We start from the raw sequence: 17,943 nt of genomic DNA on the forward strand, positions 1-17,943 counted from the left end.
TCGATGGGAGAGAGAGGGGAGATGATAGGGACCAAGAGGTGACAACAAGGATCAGGAGGGGGTGATGGGAACAAGAAGGAGGTGATGAGGACTGGGAGGCAATAATGAGGATCATGAGGGGACAATGGGAACCTGGATGTTTAGATAGTGACCCCGAGACAATGACAAATGGGAAGAGCAGGAGGTGACAGCAGTGACCAGGAAGGGATGATGGAGACCAGGACATGACAACAGGGTCCATGTGAGGATGATGGGGACCAGGAAGGTGTGACAGAGATCATGAGGGGGCAGTGAGATGCAATAGGGTGATGGAGATCATGAGGGGATAGTAAGGACTGAGATGGGATGAGGGGGACTGGGAGGGGAGGATGGGAATGAGAAGGGTGTGATGGGTGCATGTGGGCAAGACAACAGAGGCCAGGAGAGGATGGTGGAGATCAGAAGGGGACAAGACCAACAAAAGATGACATGAAGTTCCAGGAGGGTGGCTGTGGGACCGGAGGTGGCTGGGAAGGGTTAATGTGGCCGCCTGCACTGAGCTGGGCCCAGGCCAGGCTCGGGTTTCACCTGTAATTAGCTCTTGTTTATTGGAGGCTCCTTGATAAATGATTCTTTGGAGGTTGCCCGATGACAGAGGGTGACAGTCACCCACCTGAGCCCTGCTAAAGCCTTCACTGACCCCCGGCACCAGGATTAAAGTTTAATGTGACTCTGGAGCTGACCCCAGGCATGCACCATTCTGGGGTGACAGGGCTGGGGACAGGCTGGTGGCCATCCCTGGGACATGGGGCTGGGTACAGGCTGATGGTCTCACAGCACTAGAGGGTTTTGGCACCAAGAGATGATTTGTCCTAAGCCTGGTGGTCAGTGGTTACCAAGGCATTGTGGCCACAGGGCTGTTTCCTGACTCCTTTGGGGTCACCCAAGAAGTTTGTGGATGAAATGTCACACCAGGTTGGGTTTGTCCCCCTAGGACTGGCCCTCCAGGATGGGCACAGTGCCACGGTGCAGCCGGTCGGGGCACATTCCCAGGCACCGGCGGAGCCACCGCGGTGCTGGGGGCGGGCGGAGCTCCTGCCCCGCAGGCACCTTTGGAGCAGCGGCAGCCCGGGAAGCACAGAGCACCGAGGGGACCTTGGAGGCGACCCCAAGGTGAGGCAGCAGGGCACAGAACGAGCCCTGAGGCTGCAGCTTGGGTTTCAGCAGGGTGACATGTCACCACAACTGTGGGGACAGAGAAGTGCCCCAGGTATGGGGTACCTGTCCCCACTCCTGGGCATTGTGTTTTCTCCTTGCAGATGAATCTCCTCGCCCAGGTAAAGGGGGAGCCGGCAGGAAGGACACCTGCAGCCAGGTGATCCCACCCTTCTGCCGTGGTACCCAGGGCCCTGGACCCCACAGCTGGGACGGGCCTGGTGCTGGCTCTGGGCTGGGAGGGGAGGAAGTGGCCGGGGAGGCTGGGCTGGGCTGGGTGCTGGCAGAGATGGGGGTGGCAGGAGACGGGGTCAGAAGGGGACGGGTCCCGTCTTGCCCTGCCCTCTCTCCCCACAGGTGAGCTCCCTCCTTCAGACCCTGCAAGCCCCAGACTGGCTGTTCCTCCAGCCCTGGCACTGGCTGGGCTCCTGGGTATGGCAGGTTTGGGGGTGCTGGCATGAGAATCTCAGCCAGGTGTTCGGGCAGGGGGTGGCAGCAGCCCAGGCCAGGGCTGAGCCATGACACGGGTGCCACTGGGGCTGATGCAAGGTGTTTGTCCCTCCAGGTGAGCAGCTCCAGGCAGGTAAGTGCTGGCATTTCCCCTGGGCCCTGCACTGCCCGTCTCACCCCTGGCACAACTGAGACAAATCCTGCCCACCCTGCCTTTTCCTTGGCACCCATGGGTGCTTCAGCACCTGGAGGAGGCAGCCCCTTCCCAAAGGGTTTCCATCCACGGAGACCTGGACCCAATCTGTGCTTAAGCCACCAATGGTGTGGGATGAGCCAGCAGGTCAGTGACACTGCTGGTGTCCCCAGGGCACCGGTGGCCCTGAAACACAGCTGGGTCCCCAGGCAGTGACTGGGGCAGTGACCACGGCAGGGTTCTTCCTCTGCGAGGGGCTGCTGGGACAACACTTCAACATTGTCCCCAACGGGGTGGCTGAGCCCCAGCCTGGGGACCTCTTCCTCTTCCCGCTGGCCTCAGGGGGCCCTGGCTGGTGGGGCGCCCACGCTGGCATCTACTGCGGTGACGGGGAGATCATCCACTTGGAAGGTGAGCCCCGGGAGCTGTCATGGCATGGGGACAGCTCCGTGGAAGGACATCTCCACGGGAGGGACATGGGGTATAGAGTCTGCTTCGCCCTGCAGGCAGCTCAGGGATGTCACCATCGGGCATCGTGGCCAAGCACGGCAAGAGCCACCTGCTGCGGACGCGGGGCCGGGCCCGGGTGCTGCGCAGGAAGGGGGCGCTGGACGTGGCCGCGCTGCAGCGCCGGGTCCGGGCGGCCATGGAGCAGCCCCTGGAGTACGACACCATCTCCTGCAACTGCATCCACTTCGCCCTCGCCCTCCTGGGGCTGGGCCACCTTGCTGGTGCCATGGTGGGTGCCTCCTCCAGATCAGGTGTCACCAACCCGGGGTACTTTGGCATCTGCTCCAGGCAAGTGTCACCAAACTTCTTCTGTTTTCCCAGGTGTCCCCAGCGCTGCAGTGATGGAGGTGATGGTGTGTCGCAGACATATTTTATGAAAAATCCTTTTGCCAGGATCTTTTCTCCTGAGAAGCTGAGAAGCTTCAGCTTCTCCATGTTTTGCTGCTTTGGAATATGATTTGGAGAATTGTTTACCCAGCATGTGAAATTGTTTTTACTTGATGACCAATGACAGCCACCTGTGTCGAGGCTGTGAGCAGTCACAAGATTTTATTATCATTCCTTTTCATTCCTTGCCAGCCTTCTGGCAATCCTTTCTTCTATTCTTGTAGTATAGTTTTAATATATCATTTTCTTTTAATATAATATATATCATAAAATAATAAATCAGCCTTCTGAAACATGGAGTCAAGATTCTCATCTCTTCCCTCGTCCTGGGACCCCTGCGAACACCACCACAATGGTGCTCCTATGGAATATGTGGGACTGGAGCATCCTCCCCTGGGCACCAGAACTGCACCAGTGATTTGCCAATCCTCCTGTGTGGCAATAAACAGTTGCATGGAAACCCTGTGCCAACCCTGTTTGATTTGTTGTTTTCTCACTTTTCCCAGAAGCTGCTGTCAAGGGAGCTGTCAAGGGACCCCTTGAAGGGAGAGGCTGCTCTTTGCTCCCCATGGCCTCCTGAGACAATCATCTGCCTCTTCCACTGCTGGCATTTAATTTTGAGCGTAAAAATGAATATTCCTTGGGCTGCTGGGTTGAAAATGGGCCAAAAGGCTGGATCAGGCCTGGCTGGAGGCTGGTGGTGTACCCCAGGGGTCAGCTCTGTGTCCAGTCCTGGTCAACCTCTTCATTACTGGTCCATTTGATGAGGTAGAGTGTATCTGCAGTGAGGGGGAGTGAGTCACCAACCCGTGGTGATGCTGGCACCCCAGGGTGCTGAGTCCTGTGCTGGGCTCTCCAGCATGAGAGAGACAGGGACACGCTGGAGAGACACCACAAGGGGCCACCAAGGGTCTGGAGCATTTCCCTGGGGAGGGAAGCTGGATGAGCTGGGGCAGTTCAGCAGGGAGGAGGGAATGTCCAGGGGGATTTTATCCCTGTTTATTGGGGGGGGGAAGAAGGGGGAATCTTCTCTGTGTCTCCTGAGGGTTGGGGTCTCCAGGAGAGCAGCAGGGTCTCCAGGAAGGTCTGAGATCCAAGCAGGGCTGGGGGCCCTGGGAGGGCTGTGGGGGCCCTGGGAGGGCTGGAATGAGTGTGTTTCTGTGCTAAAGATTAATTGGTGTCCATTAATTAGATGCTTTATTCAATTCTGCTACCTGAACCCTGGCCATTTTCCCTCACTGCCCCATTCCTGTGGGATGGGGGGAGTGCTGCCCCATCACACAGCTCCAGGGCTTGTCAGTTGCCTGGAGAAACAATAGTGGGAATATCTGCCAATAGTATAAAGTACCTGAGAAAAATCAAAGAAATGCAAACACAATCTTATAATAACATAAATAATGATACCTTATGACTGATATAATTTATAGTAATATATAAAATATATATATGAAACACTGTAATATGCATAGTCATATCTACAATAATATTTGTATTTAACATCTGTAGTATAGTTAATATATGATCATATATCTAGTATATAATTCTTATCATGTTATTGATAATAATAATATTAAACTACAATATCTATAAGAATAATATAAATTAATACCATACCTAATATATATAATGATTTAGATATCATATATCATATATACTACCATGTGGAATATAGATCATAAAATATTGAATTTTATCAGATAGTAGATAATACATAGTATTAGTACATAATACAATATGTAATATGTACCACCTTAAATACTATATACTATATAATAGAATTATATAATCTGCAATATATTATAACATATACCATAACATGTAGCATATATAACTTATTGCATATATTATATAATATATAAACTGTAGAATGTAGAATGGTTTATGGATTATCTATAACATAGCATGTTATAGATATGCCATTGAATATGGCAAATATATAGTATTGCATACTTAATGAAATCTGTAATATATTATAATGTAATGTAATAAATAACATGCAATATATGGTATACAGTATGCAGCATGTAATAGAGTATATAAATTATATGTAATGTATAAATAAATGTATATTATGTATACTGCACACAGTATTACATATAAAATGTAATACAGTAGGATTTAATAATTCATATTATAACACCCGAACATATAACATTCTTTACTGTAATGTAATCTATTTTAAATACATCTAATTGTAATCATACACAATCATCTCTATTACAATAATTATAAGATTTTTGTGGTTCTGCACGGGTATGTGTGCGGCTGTGAGCTGAGTGACTGTCCCTCTATCACAGCCATGTCCCCAGCTTTGCTCTCCTAAGCTCACCCGTGTCCCGCTCCCAAACCTGCGCAGGTGCGGGGCCGCAGGGACCCCTGTGGGGCAGCCGGGCTCCCCTTGCGCCGCCGTTCCCGGTGCCGGCGGGGGTCGGTGCAGCCGGGCTGCCCCCGGCGGGGGCCGGGCCCGTCCCCGCCCGCGCTGACATCAGTTCCCTCCCGCGTCCCCCCCGCATCCCGCATCCCGCATCCCTCCCGCCGCCATGGCCGCCAGCCCGGCCTACGGCGAGGAGAAGGGCGGCTCCTCCAGCCTGGGCGAGCCCGAGTACGGCCACGACCCCGCCAGCGGCGGCATCTTCTCCTCCGACTACAAGAGGTGGGGACAATGCGGGCGCAGGGGACAAGGACGAGCCGGCCCGTGCGGCCGCCGCTGAGGCCTTCGCCGCCGTGCTCGGCGGGGATGTGGTACCCGAGCCGGGGCTGGAGCGGCCCCCGACGTGGGGACGGGGACAGGGACGGGGATGTGGATGAGGATGGTGATGGGGATGTGGATAGGGATAGGGATAAGGATGAGGATGGGGACAGGGATGGGGCAGGGAATGCGGTCACGTCGCCGCCACCGTCACTGCAGGTTGCAAAGGCCGGAGAGGGTGGGAACACCGCGGGATTTTGGAGACGGTGCGGTTGGGGAAGATGTGCGGAGATCCCCCTTGAGCCTCCCACCCTCGGGCTGGGGCATCCCGGGCACGGTGTTCCCACACGGGACCTGCTGGCTCCTGTGGCTCTCCTGAGCTCACCCCCCCCAGCGCATCGAGGGGGGCGATGTTGAGGAATGTCACCCTGCCGTGGGACAGGCTCCTGCGGGGGGCAGGGGTGAAGAGCAATGGGGGGTGTGCTCCTGGAGCTGCAGGGATGTCTCTTGGCCCTCCTTAGTGTCAGTGTCCCCCACTCTGGCACTGTCCCCCCCTCCCTGCTGCCCCAGCAGGAAATCACTGAATCACCGTCTGACAGCATCACACTCTCTACCCCCGGCTGTGTCCCCCAGTCCAGCAGGGTCTCCCCATCCCTGCCCCTCTGGTGGTATCCCCCCATATGACAGTGTCCCTCCTGTCCTGATTCCCTGGCAGCGTCCCCCACTTTGAATGCGTATCCCATCCTGATCTCTTGGCAATGTCCCCCGTTTGGGAGTGTCCCCTCTCTCCCTGTACTCCTCCCTAATGCTGCAGAGTGTCCCCCATTCTGGATGTGTCCCTGATTTGTGATCTGCTGGCAGTGTCCCCATCTCACTGGGTCTCCCCTTCCCTGAACCCCTGGCAGTGTCCCCTTCCCCCTGATACTCTGGCAATGTCCCCCAGTATGACAGTGTCCAGCCAGTCCTGAGCTCCTGGCACTGTCCCCCACTCTGGATGTGCCCTGCATCCATGACCTTCCAGCAATATCCCCATTTCATGCTGTCCCCCCCTTTCCTGATCCCTTAGTAGTGTCCCTTGCAGTGTAACACTCCCTACCCCTGGCTGTGTCCCCCAGTATGACAATTTACCCCAGCCCTGATCCACTGGCAGTGTCCTCCAGTCTGGCAGTGCCCTCTATCCATGACCCACTGGCAGTGTCCCCATCTCAGAGTGTTTGTCCCTCCCACAGGCCCCTGGCAGTGTCCCCCAGTTTGTCCAAGTCTCCCCCTCTCTGATCCCTCCTTGGCAATGTCTCCAAGCCTGGAAATACTGCCCTGCTCCCATGTCTGCCAGTGTCCCCTGACCCCCACTGGCAGTGTCCCCCACTCTGGAAGCATCCCCCAGCCCTGACACGCTGGTTGTGTCTCCCTGTCTGTCCAGGTTACCTCAGTGATCTGCTACCAGTGCCTCCCACTCTGGCAGTGTCACCGCCCTCATGGCAGTGTCCCCTTACCCCTGACCTCCTGGCAGTGTCCCTCACACCCACAGTGTTCCCCACATCCACAGTGTCATTATAATCTGCATGCTGCTCTTTGCCAGAGCCACACCAGGTCAGTCACCAGTCCTGTGAGCCATCTATGGCATCCATAGCACATGGGACAAGACAAATGCACCCAGTGTGACCCCACCTCCCAGGTCGGACACCCACAGGTGCCCCATCATGCCACCCTACCACCGAGGCACAGTGTCCCACCATGATGTGCGTTCCCTGCCCAGGACTGAGTCACTCAGCACTGGGGAAGGAGCTCCCTGCAGTGTCCCCAGGTCCCAGCTGCAGGTCAGATGTCACTTTGGACGTGACATCCCAAGCTGGCCTCACCCACTGGGAGCTGCGTCCTGATCTAGGCTGCAACCCAACCCCAACCACGGCATCAGGTTTCAGCCCACTGTGCTGGGCAGAGGAGCGGGGCCACAGCCCTGTCACCATCCCCAGGGCCACTACCGCCTGTCACAGCCATGGTGTCCTTGCCGCCAGTGCAGAAACTGCTGCGGCAGCTGCCGGTGGGGCCGGCTGGCTGGCCGAAAACACCAGAGGGTGCTGGTGTGGCCGAGGAGGTGACAAGCCCGGTGCTGGCCCCCGAGGCTGGACAAGCCACCTGCTACAGCGCCCTGCGAGCCGATGAGCTGCGGCCACTCGCCGGCACCAAGCCCGCAGGGGACACTGGCACCGGGCCACCGCCGCGGTAAGACTCCCCCAGGGAGCGCCCCCAGGACCCTCTGGTGATGATGGCTCTGGACGTGCATCGTCCCATGGGTGTCACCCTCAAATGCAGCCTTGCAGGTGTCCCCAGTTTAAGGGGTGACCAGTGTCCCTTAGAAAAGAGGACAGTGGTAACAACTTTACAAAAGGCTGGTGGCATTTTCCCAGTCCAGGGAGGGGACCAGGGAAGGACTTTGCATCAGGGTGTGCTGGCACATCCATGCCACTATGTCCATGAGGGGACAAGGGATACCCAGCCAAGCCAGGATGGAGCTGGTGATGGGCACCTGTGGTTTAGGGTGACAACCACAGCCAGGATGGGACGGGGTTCTTGCCCCAGTGCCTGGGATGAGGATGGCACTGGGCGCTAGCACCATGCCAGTCCCTCCGGTTCCTCTTTCACCTTGCTGTAACTCAACTCCTGTCCCCATAAATATTTCATGATGAAGGGTTGGATTGCCAGCCTGATGGAAGTCTGGGATCAGAAAAAAAAAAAGACTAAAAACAGGTAAAAATGTGAAAATGGGATTTTTTTCCCCCCTGGTATGGTTCAGGCATGATGACCTCAAGGAGATGCTCGACAGCAACAAGGATTCACTCAAGCTGGAGGCCATGAAGAGGATTGTGGCGGTGGGTGTTGTTGTCACTGGTGGGGACCACTGCTGGTGCCAAGCTGACTCATGCTGTACCAGCCCCTGCAGTGCCAGCTGCCCAGTGTCACACCACTTCTTTTCCCCCTAGATGATTGCCCGTGGTAAAAACGCCTCTGATCTCTTCCCAGCTGTGGTGAAAAACGTTGCCTGCAAGAACATTGAGGTGAGGAAGATCTTGAGTGGCCCTGGCAGCATCCCAGGGTCTGGCACTTTCCCTGTTTTTGGGGATTGGCTGGAGTTTGGGGGCTCTGAGGTGGCACCTTCACCCTGCAGGTGAAGAAGCTGGTGTACGTGTACCTGGTGCGCTATGCAGAAGAGCAGCAGGATCTGGCCCTGCTCTCCATCTCCACCTTCCAGCGAGGACTCAAGGTGGGCTGGTCTGAGGACCCAGGGGAGGTCAGGAGGAGCACTGAGCCTCCCACAGCTGCACTGCAGCCCCCCTCATGTCCCCACAGGACCCCAACCAGCTGATCCGTGCCAGCGCCCTGCGGGTCCTGTCCAGCATCCGCGTGCCCATCATCGTGCCCATCATGATGCTGGCCATCAAGGAGGCCGCCTCGGACATGTCCCCGTACGTGCGCAAGACAGCCGCCCATGCCATCCCCAAGCTGTACAGGTAACGGGGAGGGGATCAGCTGCTGAATGTAAGGTACACCAGTTGTTGTGATAAAGCAGCCAGGACTCAGTTTCTTCATGCAGAAGAGCCAATTCTTTAGTCACAAAGCTGATATTTACAGGAAATATCAGAAGGCACTGTATTAGACCTAATTGGCTGACAATACACTGACACTCAGTTTATTAGTCAGTAAATGGCCAGGGTGTACATCTGTCAAGTCTCTCCATTTTTGGTTAGTTTACATATTTTGTTCACTGATTCCCATGGGAGAGATTTCTTGTTTATTACAGGTGCAGACAGTTTCTTGCTAGAATAGCTTGTTATGCTAACTGCTTTCACTCTTGTGATTTTTCACACGGGGAAGTTACAAGCTAACTGCTAGCTTAGCTAGAGTAATGAGTTATAGGGCCTAAATCATATTTTAGAAGGCCTTTCTTTTATAATTTCTTTACCTGTATGCAACATCAATAAGGGTCTTGGCTGCTTGGTACAGGCAGGGATGGGGAGGAGTTTGGTCCAGCATCACCTGCCCTGCTCCTCCCTCACAGCCTCGACTCAGACCAGAAGGACCAGCTCATCGAAGTGATTGAGAAGCTGCTGGCCGACAAAACCACAGTGAGCAGGATTCTGTGTCTCCCCCCTCTAAATCTGGGAACATCACTGGCCTTGTGCCCTCATGGGGATGGAGGTGTTCCCACCAAATTGGTGTCATTCTGGGGATGCTGCTATCCCCACAGGGCTGGCATCCTCATGGGATGCCATTGTCCTCACTGATCCAGCATCCATGAAGGGATGCAGCCATCTCCCAAGCCAACATCTTTGTGGGGATGTCACTGCCCCTAGCAAGACAGAATCCTCATAAGAATGCCACTGTCCCCACTGATCCAGCATTCTCACAGGAATGCAGATGTTCCCACCAATTGGTGTCCTTGTGGGGATGAAGCCATCCCTGGAGAGCTGGCATCCTTGTGGGAGTGCTGCTGTCCCTACTGGGCCAACAGCCTCATGGGAATTCATCAACTCCACTGAGCTGGCATCCCTACAAGGAAGGGTTGCCCACCAAACCAGCACCCTTATGGAGAGATGCCACCATCCCCACCAAACCAACACCTTGTTGATGATCCCACCACTCCAGGAAGTCACCCCAAGCTTTTCTTCTGCAGCTGGTGGCTGGCAGCGTGGTGATGGCATTCGAGGAGGTTTGCCCAGAGCGCATAGACCTCATCCACAAGAACTACCGCAAGCTCTGCAACCTGCTCATCGATGTGGAGGAGTGGGGGCAGGTGGTCATCATCAACATGCTGACCCGCTACGCGCGCACCCAGTTCCTCAGCCCCAACCAGAACGTGAGTTGGGATGTCCTGGGAGCCCCTAGGGAGGTGGGGTGAAGGGGGAGTGTTCTTGGGAATGAAAATGATCCCACCTGCCAGCAGGAGTCCTTGCTGGAGGAGAACACTGAGAAGGCTTTCTATGGCTCTGAGGAGGAGGACGCCAAAGATGCCAAAGCAGAGGCAGCCTCGCTGGCCAAGCGCAAGCCCTACGTCATGGACCCCGACCACCGCCTCCTTCTGCGCAACACCAAGCCCCTGCTGCAGAGCCGCAACGCTGCAGTGAGACCCTCACTCCCACCCTGTTCCTTCCCCAGGGCCACTGGTGGTGTCCATCTGTCTGGGCTTATGATGTCCCCACAGTCTAGGACTCACTGGGATGCTTGAGGGACACCCAGAAGTGGATGTCCTCAGGGTCAGGCTACCTCCAAGTGCTGAGAGTGGGACTGGGGGACATGGCCATTCCTCAGGGTGTCCTCCATTCCCACCATGTGACACTTGGGTGTGTGTCCATAGGTGGTGATGGCCGTGGCACAGCTCTACTTCCACCTGGCACCCAAGGCAGAGGTTGGAGTCATTGCCAAGGCACTGGTACGGCTCCTGCGGAGTCACAGGTCTGTGGCACCTTGGCTGTGGTGGTGTTATACCCCTCCACCCCAGTTGTTGGAACCTATGAGGAGCTCCAAGACCCTTTTTGAGAGACCCCCCAAAAAGCCTATCCCTTGAGGGACATCAGGTTGGAGGTCTTTTTGGGCTGGTCCAGACATGGGGTGACAGCATCTTGGTGGCACCAGGCTGGTGGTGGGTCCTGGCCCATATTCACAGGGACTTACTGAGGGTGCTTGGCCCTTGCCCCAGTGACCATGTCCCCTCTTTGTCCCCACAGTGAGGTGCAGTATGTTGTGCTACAGAATGTGGCCACCATGTCCATCAAGCGGCGGGTGAGTCTCAGACTTGGTGTGGGAGGAGTTGGCCCTGTTGACCCAGAGATGACACTAATGTCTGGCTGTACATGCAGGGGATGTTTGAGCCCTACCTGAAAAGTTTCTACATCCGCTCAACGGACCCCACACAGATCAAGATCCTCAAGGTGAGCTGGAAACACCTGTCAGGAGTGGGTTTGGGGCTTCATGGAGCCCTTTCTTTGGGTCAGCTGTCCTCATGCCCTGGGGACAGGAGGACATCAAGACCCTTGTGCCCTGTCACCATGACCCTGTGCTGCTCATCTCTTCTTCATTTCCACAGCTGGAGGTCCTCACCAACCTGGCCAATGAGACCAACATCTCCACCATCCTGAGAGAGTTCCAGGTATGCCATGGCCATACTGAGGCTGCCACCCTGGCATGGCTCTTGGTGCCAAACCACCACCATGGAGGGGGCAGAGGAGAGCCCCTCCAGGAGGAGTGGGCTGAGGCCATACCAACCCCATCAGCGGTTCCAAAGGGCCCCAATGTGTGACCACTGCCAGGGGGGATGTCCAGCTCTGGCACATGGGTGACATGTCATGTGTGCCCTTCACATGCAGACCTACATCCGCAGCATGGACAAGGACTTTGTGGCGGCCACTATCCAAGCCATTGGGCGCTGTGCCACCAACATCGGGAAGGTGCGGGACACCTGCCTCAATGGCCTGGTTCAGCTCCTCTCCAACAGGGATGGTGAGTACACACAGCAGGGTTGAAATGGGAGTTCCATCACTCTCAGGGCAGGACCCAACTGAGGCTGGGTCTCTACCCGCAGAGCTGGTGGTGGCCGAATCCGTGGTGGTCATCAAAAAGCTGCTGCAGATGCAGCCGGCCCAGCACAGCGAGATTATCAAGCACATGGCCAAGCTCACTGACAACATCCAGGTTGGTTGGGGTGTTGCTGAACCACAGGAGCAGGGGATGGCAGCAGTGCCACATGTCTGGGGGCATTTCACAGGTGCCAATGGCACGGGCCAGCATCTTGTGGCTCATTGGCGAGTACTGCGAGCACGTGCCCAAGATCGCACCTGATGTGCTGCGCAAGATGGCCAAGTCCTTCACCAACGAGGAGGACATTGTCAAGCTGCAGGTCATCAATCTGGCAGCTAAGCTCTACCTGACCAACTCTAAGCAGGTAGTGGGGATGTGATCCTAGGGTGAGCCTCAGTTTCCCTGCCAAGGAGGGAGAGGCCAGCCCTGAGCATGTTCTCTGCTGCAGAGCAAGCTGCTGACCCAGTATGTCCTCAACTTGGCCAAGTATGACCAGAATTATGACATCCGCGACCGGGCTCGCTTCATCCGCCAGCTCATTGTGCCCACTGAGAAGAGCGGGGCCCTCAATAAATACGCCAAGAAGCTCTTCCTGGCCCAAAAACCGGCTCCCATCTTGGAATCTTCTTTCAAAGGTACCCATCCCTGGTCACAGGGCATGGGACATGGGGCACAAGCTGTCACCACAATGCTGCATGGCTCTCCCTGAGCTGCCTCCTTTCACCTTGTTGTAGATCGGGACCATTTCCAACTGGGCTCCCTGTCCCATCTGCTCAATGCTAAGGCTGTGGGCTACCAGGAGCTGCCCGACTGGCCAGATGAGGCCCCTGACCCCTCTGTGAGGAATGTGGAGGTGCGTGGAGCACCTCGGGTGCATGGGGGAGGAGGAGCCAAGGTGGGGACATTGACTCAAGGTCTTGGAAGAGCCCCAGAAGGTGCCTATGTACTGCTCACCTGTCCCCATTCCCTCTCTAGTGCTCACACATCCACTTGGGGATGGGGGACAAGGGTGGGTGTTTGGATCCCCCAGTCATGGGGATGGCCCTGCTCCATCAACCCTGTGCCAACAGGTTCCTGAGTGGACCAAGTGCACCAGCCGGGAGAAGAGGAAGGAGAAGGTGGAGAAGCCTTTCTACTCTGACTCAGAGGGCGAGTCAGGGCCCACGGAGTCAGCAGACAGTGGTGAGGACCTGAGGGCACGAGATATTGGGCAGTGGTCACTGTGGCCATCAGGCAGGTGCCACAATGGTGGGGCATTGGACAGGGGACATGACAGTGGAGACATCCCGTCATGGGAGGGACATGGCAGGAGATGTAGAGGGAGGCAGTGGTGGGCAGTGGGACTATCCAGGAATGCAGTGGGAGGATGCAGTGGAGAGGCAGCAGCAGGTGTGGGGATGCAGTGGGAGGATGGAGGATGTAGTGGGATGAAATGGGAGATGGAGAAATGTGGGGGGACACAGCAGCAGGGCTGAGCTGTGCCCCCACAGAGCCCGAGTCCGGCAGCGAAGAGAATGGCAGCAGCAGCAGCTCTGGCAGCTCCAGCTCTGGCAGCGAGGAGGAGGATGAGGAAGAGGAAGAGGACGACAGTGGGGAGCAGTCAGAGGACAAGGAGGAGGAGGAGGAGAAGAGGCCAAAGAGGAAGGACAAGGAAGGTTCCCATAAGGCAGTCTTGGGGACCACAGGCAGGTACGCCCTGGGAAGGCAGGGGGATGCTCCCAGTGAAACCCCCACTCCAATCCCCTGAGCTGGGCTCTCCCTGCAGCCCCAGCGAGGAAGAGGAGGAGGAAGGGGCAAAGAAGGCCAAGAAGAAGGCCCCACAGGGGAGGAAGGGCCGTGCCGAAACCTCATCAGAGGCCAGCACCTCCGAGAGCAGCTCCTCTGGCTCCGACTCGGGCTCCGAGGCAGAGGCCAAGCAGAGGAAGGCGGTGAGGGCTGGGATGGGCTGGGATGGGGGCTGCCCAGGGATACCTGGACCCTCTATTGAACCATCTCTGTCTTGCTGCAGCCCCCCAGCAGCAAGGCCAGCTCCAAGGAGATCTCCCTGCTTGACCTGGATGACTGTGAGTGGCTGCCTGGAATACGTGAATGGCGTGGTGGTGGTGCTGGGGAAACTGAGGCATGAGCACTCACCCCAGTGCCATCAGGACTCCATGGGTCCTTTGGGAGCTGCAAAGCTGGGACAAGAACAGGTGTGGTGAGGGGTCCTTGTCCCCAGAGGATGGCTATGGGACAGGCGGCTGTGCCTATTGGATTGTCCCCATGTGGCTGTGCACAGGGACAGCCTACAGGGTTGTGTCTACACCCATGGAGCTGTGCCACTGGGCTGTCCTTGTGTGGCTCTCCCCATGGGACTATGCCACCAGGGCTGACCCCACATGGCTGTCCCCATGGGGCTATCCCCATGAGGCTGTCCCCATGGAGCTGTCCCCATGGCACTATGCCACCATTCTGTCCTCATATGGCTGTCCCCGTGTGGTTGTCCCCATGGAGCTGTGGCATTGGGCCTGTCCCCATGCTATTGTCCCCATGGAGCTGAGCCACTAGAACTGTCCCTGTGTGGGTGTCCCTATGGGGCTATGCTCACAGCCATGGGGCTGTGAGCTCTTTTAACCCTTTCCTCCCCCCTCCCCACCTTGCAGTCACTCCGCCTCCTCCCCAGCCCATCCCCTCCAGCAGCATCATCTCCACCAGCCTGGTGACTGACCTGGAGGGCCTCACTCTCACCGACACCTCCCTGACACCCACTGTAAGTGTCCCCCATGCCCTCCCTGGGGAGGTCCCAGTCCTCCTGTCACCAGTGAGGGCTCCTGGGCCCTCTGCCACCTGCAGGGGTTGCAGGCCACTGTCCCCTGGTGCAGCTGCTGAGCCCGGCATTCAGTGCGGTGAAGACCTACGAGCTGCTGCACCGCATGGCAGGCGAGGGGCTGGCGGTGGAGTACTGCTTCAGCCGCCGGCCCTTCCCGGGAGACCCCCACATGGTGGCCGTCCAGATCCAGATCTCCAACAACACCGACACCGAGGTGAAGAACCTGCGGGTCAACGAACCCAAGCCACTATCTGGCATGCGGATACAGGAGTTCCCTGAGATCGGTATGGCATGGCACGGCGTGGCTGTGACGCTGTGGGAGAGTGGGGACAGGGGTTGGGTGGGAATGTGGGATGTAGTGGCAGCCCTGTGGTTCCAGAGCACCTGGCGCCAGGGGACACAGCCACCGTGGTGATGGGCATCGACTTCTGTGACTCCACCCAGGCGGCAAACTTCCAGCTGTGGTGAGCATCTGGCGCCGGGCAGGACAGGATAGGTGTCCCCAGGGATGCAGGGCATCAGGTGCTCCAGAGATGGGGAAAGTGGGATAGGTATCAACATCCCTCCAGGTAGCAGGAGACAGGAGACAGCAGAAGCAGGGCATGAGGGGATGGAGGACAGCAGGACAGGCACCAGAGTCCTTGCAGGGAAGAGGAGATGGTCAGGTGGGCATGGGGTGGTTGGGGGACAGCAGGAAATGCACGTGCCTCTCTGTAAGGGGACAAGGAGGCAGCAGCAGCTCCAGGTCCAGCCTGACAGGTTCCCCCCATTCCTCAGCTCTTTTGTGCCACAGTTTCCGCAGTCACCCCTGCCCAGGGCAGGGATGGGAAGCAGGACATGGAGAGGGGACATAATCTGAGCACATGCCCCTCTCACCTGCCTGTCTCCCCAGCACCCACACGCGCCAGTTCTACGTCTCCATCCAGCCCCCCGTGGGGGAGCTCATGGCTCCTGTCTTCATGAGCGAGAACGAGTTCAAGAAGGAGCAGGGTGAGTGGGGCCTGGGATGGGGACAGGGTGCTGCACGGGCACCCACCACTGACACTCACCCCCAATTTTGTCCCCTCTGCCGCCCTCGCTGTGGCCCTAGAGCACCTGGCACGGCCGGGTGAGGGTAAGTGGTTGCTCAGCTGGCCCCTAGACTAGCTCTGCTCCCCTCACACCCCCCCCCTGCACCCCCAGCCTGTGGGCTGGGGTGACTACCCTGGTGTCAGGGTGGCCTTGTTGGGTCTTCACAAAGTGTGAAGGGCCCATGTCACCCTGGCACTCCCAGAACGGTGTCTGTGAGTGACACCCTGTGTCTCCGTGCTTCTGGATCAGCACATCCTCACCCTGACCCCATGGATGAGGGCAGTGTTGAGCAGGGGGCTTGGTGCCCTGTAGCATCTGGCCCCATTGCTGCCACTGTCCAGAGGAACCCACCCCAGGGATGTGGCTGCTGCCACCAGGCAGGCACATAGGCATGAGCCCAGGAAGGGTTATGAAGGATTTTCCCAACTCCACTGAATCCTGAACCAAGAGCAAGCAGAGCAGCCAGCTCAGGATGTCATGGGGAACCTGAACGCAAGCAGCTGGAGGGGCTTGCTTTGGGCATGTCAAAGCAGGGCCCAGCAGGGTGTGTGGCCAGAGACGGGCAGGTGCCTCTGTTACCTGCTCTAGGGAAGCTGATGGGCATGAGCGAGATCACAGAGAAGCTGACGCTGCCTGAGAAATGCCGAAGTGACCACACCATCGTCCAGCAAGTGACCTCGGCTGCCAACGTGGGCCGCGTGCCCTGCGGTGCCAGCAATGAGTACAGGTAGCTGCACCTCCCCACCTGGATCAGGCAGGCACTGTCACCCCTCCATTCCCACCTGAATCACAGTGGGGACACTGAGGGCTTCCTTTAGGATGAGGAGCCTGCATGAACCCAAATGGGACAGTAGCCATGGGTAGCAGGCACCTGCCTGTCCCCACCAGAGCATCCCATGGAACCAGAGGGTGACGGGACAGGTTGCCTTGAAGCTCTGTGTTCACCACCCAACAGGTTTGCAGCCAAGACAGTGACAAGCGGGAGCCTGGTGCTCATCACCCTGGAGCGGCGGGAGGGCTCCACGGCCCAGCTGACCATCAACAGTGAGAAGATGGTCATTGGCACCATGCTGGTGAAGGACATCATCCAGGCCCTGACGCAGTGACAGCCGGGCTCTGTCGCACCCATGGCCCTGCCCTCCCACCCCTTCTGCCCCATGCCGCTCCCCAAAACAATCCCTTGCACCCATTTCTGCCAGGTTTTTTCCTGCCCTGATCCCAAAAGGGGCGGCAGGCAGCGACTCTCGGGCCAGCTTTGCTGCTGGGTGGAAGGAGCAGGATGCAGCAGATGGGATGCAGGAAGGTGTCCTACTTGGAAGGGCAGAAGCAGTTCCAGCCCCCATGGAGCACAGTGTGGCCCCAGTCCCTCACTGTCATCTCCCGATGTAACCCTTATTTATTATGTCCAGGATCTCCCAATAAAGCTCTTCTCCAACCTGCTCCCTTTCCCTCCTCTGTTCTGTGGGCACATCAACCCCAGATTCCCCCCATGCTGGGCTCTGCCAGCCTTCCCAGGGCAGCCACAGGGGACATCAGGGGACCAGCCATCCCTTAGCTGACTGAAAACATGCAGAGTGTCCCAGGGGTGGGTGGCTGCTGGGCCCTGCAGAAAACCTGGCACATGGTGTTGGAGTGAACCCCCCAGGGCAGGAGGTGCTCAGTCAGAGCAGGGATCTGAGGAGTCTTGGGAGGGTTCCAGCTATTTATTCAAGGCAGAATTGCTCATGCTTCGACCGCAGAAATACCTGCTACGTCAGGGCTGGGTCTGTTCTGCAGTGTCACTGGAGGGATTCCTGGGGCCAGCTCGGGGAGGCGTTTCATCTCCAAACTGGGATTACAAAAAAAGAAGGAAATCTGACTCTTTATTAAGATCTCTCCTCCCAGCACGGGCTGGGTGGGATTTCAGTGAGCACTGGCTCTCTCCATCCAAAGCTGCAGCTCAGCGCAGAGTCAGGCCCGGCACCAGAGGCAGAGGATGAGCAAAGGACATGCGGGAAGGTCTGAATCCCGAACCGCCTCCGCTGCCACAAAAAGGGTGAGGGGCTTTCTGCTTTTTCCGGGTAAGAG

The 17,943-nt window shown here is 57.0% G+C and overlaps 1 protein-coding gene and 1 long non-coding RNA gene across 5 annotated transcripts; one reads left to right on the forward strand and one right to left on the reverse strand.

The window, feature by feature from the left end:
* Window positions 1-3,904: 3,904 nt before the first annotated feature.
* On the reverse strand, window positions 3,905-5,198 carry LOC139597028 (uncharacterized). Its single transcript, XR_011681496.1, has 2 exons — window positions 5,064-5,198; window positions 3,905-4,082 (listed from the first exon to the last, which is right to left on the reverse strand). It is a non-coding gene; the product is annotated as an uncharacterized lncRNA (long non-coding RNA).
* AP3B2 (adaptor related protein complex 3 subunit beta 2) lies at window positions 5,126-17,316 on the forward strand. 4 transcript variants are annotated; one of them, XM_071441955.1, is made up of 27 exons: window positions 5,130-5,387; window positions 8,218-8,293; window positions 8,405-8,479; window positions 8,590-8,685; window positions 8,772-8,932; window positions 9,481-9,547; window positions 10,096-10,278; window positions 10,363-10,542; window positions 10,777-10,874; window positions 11,147-11,201; window positions 11,279-11,350; window positions 11,506-11,568; window positions 11,786-11,918; window positions 12,001-12,110; window positions 12,184-12,360; window positions 12,445-12,631; window positions 12,731-12,849; window positions 13,067-13,178; window positions 13,487-13,685; window positions 13,762-13,924; window positions 14,005-14,059; window positions 14,639-14,745; window positions 14,858-15,089; window positions 15,185-15,269; window positions 15,698-15,795; window positions 16,465-16,603; window positions 16,832-17,316. In XM_071441955.1, exons 1-27 carry the CDS (start codon window positions 5,275-5,277, stop codon window positions 16,980-16,982), a joined length of 3,306 nt encoding a protein of 1,101 aa, XP_071298056.1. In that variant the 5' UTR covers window positions 5,130-5,274; the 3' UTR covers window positions 16,983-17,316. The 4 variants fall into 4 exon arrangements, with proteins under 4 accessions (XP_071298059.1, XP_071298060.1, XP_071298056.1 ...); XM_071441957.1 differs by having other exon boundaries at window positions 5,132-5,387; window positions 10,366-10,542; XM_071441958.1 differs by lacking the exons at window positions 16,465-16,603; window positions 16,832-17,316 and having other exon boundaries at window positions 5,126-5,387; window positions 15,165-15,269.
* The last annotated feature ends 627 nt before the right edge of the window (window positions 17,317-17,943 follow it).

The sequence above is a fragment of the Agelaius tricolor genome, unplaced genomic scaffold, assembly GCF_023055355.1.
Source record: "Agelaius tricolor isolate 1412-34295 unplaced genomic scaffold, bAgeTri1.0.p SCAF_16, whole genome shotgun sequence".
NCBI classification, from domain to species: domain Eukaryota; kingdom Metazoa; phylum Chordata; class Aves; order Passeriformes; family Icteridae; genus Agelaius; species Agelaius tricolor.

Bases quoted from the DNA above. Each gene is read 5' to 3' on its own strand.
- AP3B2 (XM_071441955.1), top strand. From the start codon at position 5,275: ATGGCCGCCAGCCCGGCCTACGGCGAGGAGAAGGGCGGCTCCTCCAGC. The intron at 12,632-12,730 runs GTACCCATCCCT...ACCTTGTTGTAG, and splicing joins CTTGGAATCTTCTTTCAAAG to ATCGGGACCATTTCCAACTG. The intron at 14,060-14,638 runs GTGAGTGGCTGC...CCCACCTTGCAG, and splicing joins CCTGCTTGACCTGGATGACT to TCACTCCGCCTCCTCCCCAG.